The following is a 7,312-nucleotide window of genomic DNA, read 5'->3' as shown; positions in this document are numbered from 1 at the left end:
ATGAAAGTGTATAGGTTAAAACATGGTAGTACAACTACCACATTACCTATAATCTTAAACTTATTATTCAAATTAAGGAAATGACAAAAATACGGTTGATATAATGTAGATATTTTAGGATTGTCAATATGAATCACAAATTTAAATAATTAACTTAATCAACAATTCAAATTAAAAGTCAAATCATAGCATGCGTTATAACCTCTAAAATAACACGTGAGACTCTGTGACAAAAGTATCAACATATCATTTGTAAAAAAAAAAAAAAAAAAAACAATTTACACATCATTTTAAGTAAATTACACCCTATCCTAAAATTACCATTTTGTCAGGGTTTATATATCAATTGCAAAAAGTACAAATGGTGTCGTACATGAGGACAAGCTCGGGTGTGCAGCCTGACAATCCTAAAAGGCCGAGCCCTGCGGTGCGGCACGGCTCGGACCACAAAGCGCCAAGGTGTTTCCTTTTCGCGCTCTCAGATTCTAGCTGGCAGATATTCCCAGGCGCATGTAAACAGGTAAAGGGCAAAGCTGTCATTCCACCACCTATATTTTCTTAAATTAAACACTTGGGGAGCACCAAATGCCATTTACCAAAAAACACGAAAAATACAAAAACCAGCCCCCATCCCCACCCCACACAGTCTTCCAACTTCCATTCAACCCCGTATCTTAATTTTCCATTAATGCCCTTCAGGCCTCCGGTTATTCACGCCGGTCCTACGTGGGTATTTTGGTCATTCAGTCATTGTCCAGTGCCTTTTTCTTTTGTGCGCTCTGTGTGTCTGCGGTCTTGTTGGTTCTCTGCGGCCATTCATTCGCTGTTATCAGGTGGTCTGGTGCCCTGTGTGCTTCTGCTCGAAGCATATACACACACACACACACACACATACATACGTACATACATACATACATACTGTGCTCAAAATCAAACCCCAAAAAAACCCAACAAAAAAAGAAAGGGTCTGTGATCTTACATGGTCTTCTCTCTTGCTCGGCCATGGTGGTGATGGAGTTCAAAACCCTAACAATCAGAGCTCAAAAGCAGCAGCAGCTCTCCATGTTCAGCCTCAGGTGCCTCCTCAACACTCTCTCCCCTTTTTTTCGTCTCTCTTCCACCATTGTTTTGCTTTCGATGTTTACAATAACATGTTTCCAAAAATCTTTTTCTTTTTGCTTCACTTTCTCATCATTGGTTCTGTCTTTTCCTTCTCTATCTTTTGATTGTTCAAAAAATTTCAGCTTTTTGCCATTTCTGGAGCTCTGATTACTTTCTCGTTTACATTTCAGACGGTGTTTGGTTCCCCCCCTTTTTTTTTTCATTCTTGTTTGTGTTAGATGATTCGATGAAGTTTTTTTGGTTTTTGTATTCTGAGTTTAGGTGTAGTCTGGGATGAGTGTGATTAAAAAAATTATCTGAGTGATTTTAGAGCCAGAATAGTTTACATTTTTTCCCATGCGTTTTGTTATTATGGTAGTTTTAGCTATTAATGGTGGAGATAATAATTTCCAAGCATGTTGTTACTAATACGTTTGCTGCTAAATTTACTAACCCCATGCTTTTGTTCATTCAATTTATATCACTAGCGCAAGGCATGACTAATGATTGTTTGGAGCTTTAAAAGGATGAATTTTGGTTTTATTATCTACAAAATTGGACGTAATTTTTATTTATTTAAAAAAGGAATTTCTGTTCTTGTTTTGGTATTTTGTTTTGAGAAAGGGAGTAATTTGGCCCAACATATTTGTATGACTTTGACTCTGTTTGGCTGCTCGGAAAATGTTTGTAATGAATGAAAAGAAAGAAGAAAGAAATTAAACTATGATTGCTTGGCCCAACCACTTTTCCTAATTTTCTTGTTGTCTTAGTTATCTCTTTTTATTTTCTGCAATGAATGTCTAAGCAGTTAATGGTCTTGTTGCATACCAATGTATCAAGTTTAGTAAACCTTTCTGACATGTTAAAATGTAGTGTTGTAATGTTATTTTCCTTGCGCAATTTGTTCAGGGGATTGTCACATCCAATCAAAGCACTCCATGTTCTTATGGTTTTAGCATGTACTCTTTTCTATCTCGCTACATGTGGACAATGCTCTGGGAATGGGATGCAAATATTATCAGAATATGATGCTTGTGGATCATATGGAGATAATTTTGATGTGGCTTTTGCGGATAATTTTCTTGGTGACAGCACTTTGGGCTGTGGAATTCCAAGAACCCCCTTCAATATTGATAAGATTTGTACTAGCTCTCGTTTGTTATGCTTTCCCTCTACATTACCCGGTTTTTTGGAGCATAAACTCAAAGTGGCTGATTTAGAAGTTTTGGGGAGTCAGTCTGATGATCTATCATCCATAGGATCAACTGAAAATGGCAAGTTGGCAAATAACAAAAGCTGGTCATCAGACAATGGTTTGTTTAAGTTATTTAATGGAGGGATTGTTTCTTGTTCTTTGAACTCCAAAGCGGCTACTAATGAGTTTTCACCCATTCAAACTGATAGCGCTAATCAAAATGATCTTTCTTCCTGTAGAGGACCTTTACTTTATCAGAAAAGCACAAGTTTTAGGCCGAACAAGAACACTGAGATGACCAAATCTAATTCTTTCACTAGTTCTTCCTCTCCCCATGTAGAAATTAGCCCTGCTGTATTGGATTGGGAACAAAAGAACATGTATTTTCCATCATTAGCTTTCTTAACTGTGGCAAATACATGCAATGACAGCATTTTACATGTTTATGAGCCATTCAGTACTGACATACAGTTCTATCCTTGCAATTTTAGTGAGGTTTTGTTAGGACCTGGTGAAACAGCTTCAATTTGTTTTGTATTTTTACCTAGATGGCTGGGCTTGTCCTCTGCTCACCTCATTTTGCAGACAAGCTCTGGTGGTTTCTTGATTCAGGCGAAAGGTGTTGCCGTTGAGTCTCCTTATGGAATTCGTCCTTTATTAGGCCTGGATGTTTCCTCCAGGGGAAGGTGGAGTAAGAATTTGTCTTTGTTTAATTCCTTTGATCAAAATTTTCATGTGGAGGAAGTAACTGCATGGATGTCAGTGACTCTGGGGCATACTTCCCATTATGCAGAGGCAATATGTAGTGCTGAAAAACTTCAACCTTCCAATGAACTTCAGTTTCTGAGTGTCAAAGATCGTTTGGTTGTGAGTACTGGTCAAGTTGGTTTGCCTCTGCTGGCTGTGAGGCCTCTCAGGAAATGGGAGATTGATCCACACAGCAGTGAAACTATCATAGAAATAGACTTCTCAATGGAATCGAAAGGAAAAATATTTGGTGCAATTTGTATGCAGTTGCTAAGGTCGTCAGAGGACAAGTCTGATACTGTTATGCTTCCTTTTGAGGCTGAATTGGATGGAACAGCAATGGATGATGATCGTGGAGGACCTTTATTAGCATCTCTTGAGGTTTTGGAGTATTCTTCCAATGAAACTGCCATCGCTATATCTTTGAAGAATTGTGCTCCTTACCTTTTGAGAGTTCTTGAGATTACTGAGGTTGCAGATAGTAAAACCTTCCAGATAAAGTACAGTCAAGACTTGTTACTTTTCCCAGGCAGTGACACATATGTTTCTGTGGTTACTTGTACTGAAAGAAATGTCAAATTATATGGACACTGTACAGTACTTATATTGACAAATTACTCAACAAGCCCACAGATTGAAATTCCTTGCCAGGATGTTATTCATTTATGTTCAAGACATTGGAAGGGTTCTACCACTGAATTTGAACATCAGTCTGAAAGGAGTGAATCAGGTGATATGAACAGAGTGTCCTTTGACAGTGGCTTGCAGTGGCCATCACAGAGGGTAAGCAGATTCTTCCCCTATATATATACATCTATATTGTATGTATATATTTTATACTCTGTGTATGTGTGTGTATTCATTGTGAATTCTGTTTGAATTGGATTGGCCTTTTGATATATATTTTTTTAAAATTTAAAAAAATTCAAACAATAGTCTAAATTACAAGGGTGAGGGGGTTTCACACACACACACACACACACACACACACACACACACACACACACACACACACACACACGACCAATGTGTCATGGGGGTTCGGACCTGAGACCACTTGTCTGCAAGCCAAGGCCCTTTTCCACTGGGCTAGATCCCTTCGGCTGGCCTTTTGATACTTCATATGGTTATTCATCAGTTTCTGAGAAAGTGATCAAGTATTTTCCTCTCATTTATTAGTATGAAACATATTCTTAGTTATTTGTAAAAGTATCATGTTTTCAAGATTCCTCATCTTTAGGGCGTTGGAGTCGGCAGGTGTTCATTGCTGAAATCCGTTAAAAATATGTGTTTGTCTGTAACAATTTTATTGACTACTAAGGTAGAGCATGCGTTTATCTGTGGCTGCAATTGTGGTATTTTTTTAGAATTTTTTAGATTTTTTTGTTGTGTGTTCAAGGTTATTTACTCATGAACTATCTATGACCAATCATGCTCTGTGATATTCTTCTATCTATAAACATCAACATCCACTATAACCCAAATATTTTTTTGTGCTTGCACATGAAGGCAACAGAGACAGCAGAAGCAGATGAATTGGTGCTACAGAACTGGAAATCTCAAGATACCAGAAGTGGCATGTCTGTGCTTGATGATCATGAGGTATTCTTCCCAATGCTTCAGGTAGGAAGTCATTACTCAAAGTGGATCACTGTAAAGAATCCTAGCCAAGAGCCTGTAGTGATGCAGCTTATACTGAACTCGGGGGAGATTATTGATCAATGCAAGACCCCAGGTGGTCTTATACAGCCTCCTTCATCTGGTAGTTTGGTTCGTAATGAATCCACTTCTCCCAGTAGGTATGGGTTCTCAATAGCAGAAAATGCACTAACAGAGGCTTATGTTCAACCAAATGGTAGAGCATCTCTTGGACCAGTATTGTTTCACCCTTCCAGTCGATGCAAGTGGAGAAGTTCAGCCCTCATAAGAAACAATCTTTCTGGCGTGGAGTGGTTATCTCTGAGGGGATTTGGAGGATCACTTTCCTTGCTTCTGCTTGAAGAGTCTGTGGCTGTTCAGAGTGTAGAATTCAACCTCAGCTTACCACTTCCTCTCAACATTTCTCCTCCAGACATGTTATTTCACATGGAAGATGCCACTCATTCTTGTTTACGCCCATTAGCAAAACAGCTTTATGCTAAGAATACAGGAGACTTGCCACTGGAGGTTAGAAGAATCAAAGTGTCCGGAAAAGAGTGCGGGATGGATGGGTTTATGGTACAAACTTGCAAAGGTTTTGCTCTTGAACCTGGAGAGTCGGCAAAGCTTCTGATATCATACCAGACTGATTTTTCTGAAGCCTTGGTACAACGGGATCTTGAGCTGGCTTTTGAAACTGGTATTCTGGTGATACCCATGAAGGCAAGCATCCCTTTGCAGATGATCAATATATGTAAGAAATCAGTGTTCTGGATGCGCGCTAAAAAGTACTCTGCAGCAGTACTACTTCTTGTATCCTTGATGTTTCTAGTATTTTGGTATATATTCCCCCAGGTGCTAGCCATTTTCCCCCATGATTGTTTGTGGGTGAGCGGAAAAAGTTCCTTGGCTACTTCCACAAGTAGTTCAGAGAAAGTTTCTCATGTGCATAACTATAGAGACAGTAATTTTTCTGTGTCTGGTGAGATAAACAGTTTGCTAAGATCAGTTCGGGAAGATAGAACCTTAATGCAGGCATCATCTGTGGGTAGATATCCTGTTGACCAGGCTGGGGCCTCAGAGCAGGAAAAATTTGCTCAACATGCAAAGCAAATTCTACAAGGTCATAGACAAACAAACTATTTGTCAGATACACCAAAGAACAAAGCCACGGCCTTCTCACTGATGTCTGAATCGGTATCCGTTGAGAATTCTGACGACCTAGAAGCATCCCAACCCGGTAACCTCACAGTCAAAACTGGAAATGAAAAGGGAAGAAGGCGTAAGAAGAGAAAGGGTGCCGGTTCTAAGTTGACAGGACTTCTTGAAGTTTCAAGCAGTCAAAGTGGAAATTCTACACCTTCATCACCCTTGTCTCCAGTCACATCTGTAACACCAAAACACATGTGGCCGCTATCTCCCGATCTGGGTCAAGCTGTTGAGGCCAGGAATCCATTTACTCGAGTAGCTCACCAACCCTGCCAGAAGAGTCATGTTTTTAAATCTGCTTCCAAGGCAAACTTATCATCAGGGCCTGAGGTTTCTTTGAAGAATTTCAGCAACCACCAAACTTTTCCTTCTCAAGAGCAGCCTTCACCAAGAAAAGCTGCTAACAGACCTGTTTTGTTGCCGTCTGCCACCTTTCCTTGCGCTGGAAGGCCTGGTCCTAATGCGGTCTGCACTTCCCCTTTTCCGGCTTCAACCTCGGCTATTTCTCCACATGCTAGAGCCCCTGGGTCCAAACTCTATGAGCAGAAAAATGTTGGAGAAGAACGAAAGTCTCGGTTTGGGGATGAATATACATATGATATATGGGGTGACCATTTTCCTAGGCTTAAGTTGACTAGGACAAACAATGTTACTTCAATGATCTCCAGCACTTCAGAGAGCGACTCTAATAGCTTCTTTGTAAAGGGTCCGCAAACCCTCATGACAAGGTCTCCACCAAGATCTCTAAGTTTTTTCCATCAAGATGGTTAATGATAAAAAAAAGAAAAAACTAAATAATTTATCATCTTTCTCTGCTGCCAGCCATCATCATTGTCATCTGTAAATAAGAAACTGAAAAAAGTAGCGTCTTCTGTAAATTGTGAATAGCTTAATATCAAAAAGAAAAAAAGGAAAAAAGTTCAGGGAAAATAAACACTAACAAGGAGGTAAAGATCAAAAGGGATCATCAAGTTATCTATGAACTTCCTTTTCTTAAAAAATATATATATTTTTCACTTAATGGGCTTCACTTTATTGAAGTGGATGCCTTAGATTTCCCACTGCTAACTTCCTTTCGCGAAAAGGCTACAGTGAGGAGTTTAGAGTGGGGTTCAATTTCACCATCAATAAATATAAGGAAATTAATTAACTTGAATATTTTAAATAATTTGATGGTGGGATTGAATCCCTCAAATAAGTTTCTCACTCTGAACTCCTCCTTCTCTTTCGGGCCTTGGATTTCTATATAAATTGAAAAAGCCTAGCCCAATATAATAATTTCCTGGATCATATTTGTAGAACTTGGTCAACAATCTGAGCTCTGATATTGCACATTTGGCACCAAGCCAACAATTTTTTTTTTTCTTTTTCAAAACAAAGATTGGTATATGGACAAAGATGAAATTACAATATGAACACTCC

At 39.1% G+C, this 7,312-nt stretch overlaps 1 protein-coding gene across 1 annotated transcript; it reads left to right on the top strand.

The window, feature by feature from the left end:
- Positions 1-788: 788 nt before the first annotated feature.
- On the top strand, positions 789-6,697 carry LOC103339935 (uncharacterized). The gene is made up of 3 exons (XM_008243293.2): positions 789-1,076; positions 2,011-3,826; positions 4,553-6,697. The coding sequence occupies exons 1-3, from the start codon at positions 1,003-1,005 to the stop codon at positions 6,659-6,661; spliced, it is 3,999 nt and encodes a 1,332-aa protein (XP_008241515.2). The 5' UTR covers positions 789-1,002; the 3' UTR covers positions 6,662-6,697.
- The last annotated feature ends 615 nt before the right edge of the window (positions 6,698-7,312 follow it).

The sequence above is a fragment of the Prunus mume genome, linkage group LG8 (genome assembly GCF_029339155.1).
Source record: "Prunus mume cultivar Tortuosa linkage group LG8, ASM2933915v1, whole genome shotgun sequence".
Taxonomy (NCBI): Eukaryota; Viridiplantae; Streptophyta; class Magnoliopsida; order Rosales; family Rosaceae; genus Prunus; species Prunus mume.
The sequence above is the reverse complement of the archived record's forward strand: the minus strand, read 5'-3'. Positions and strand labels throughout refer to the sequence as shown.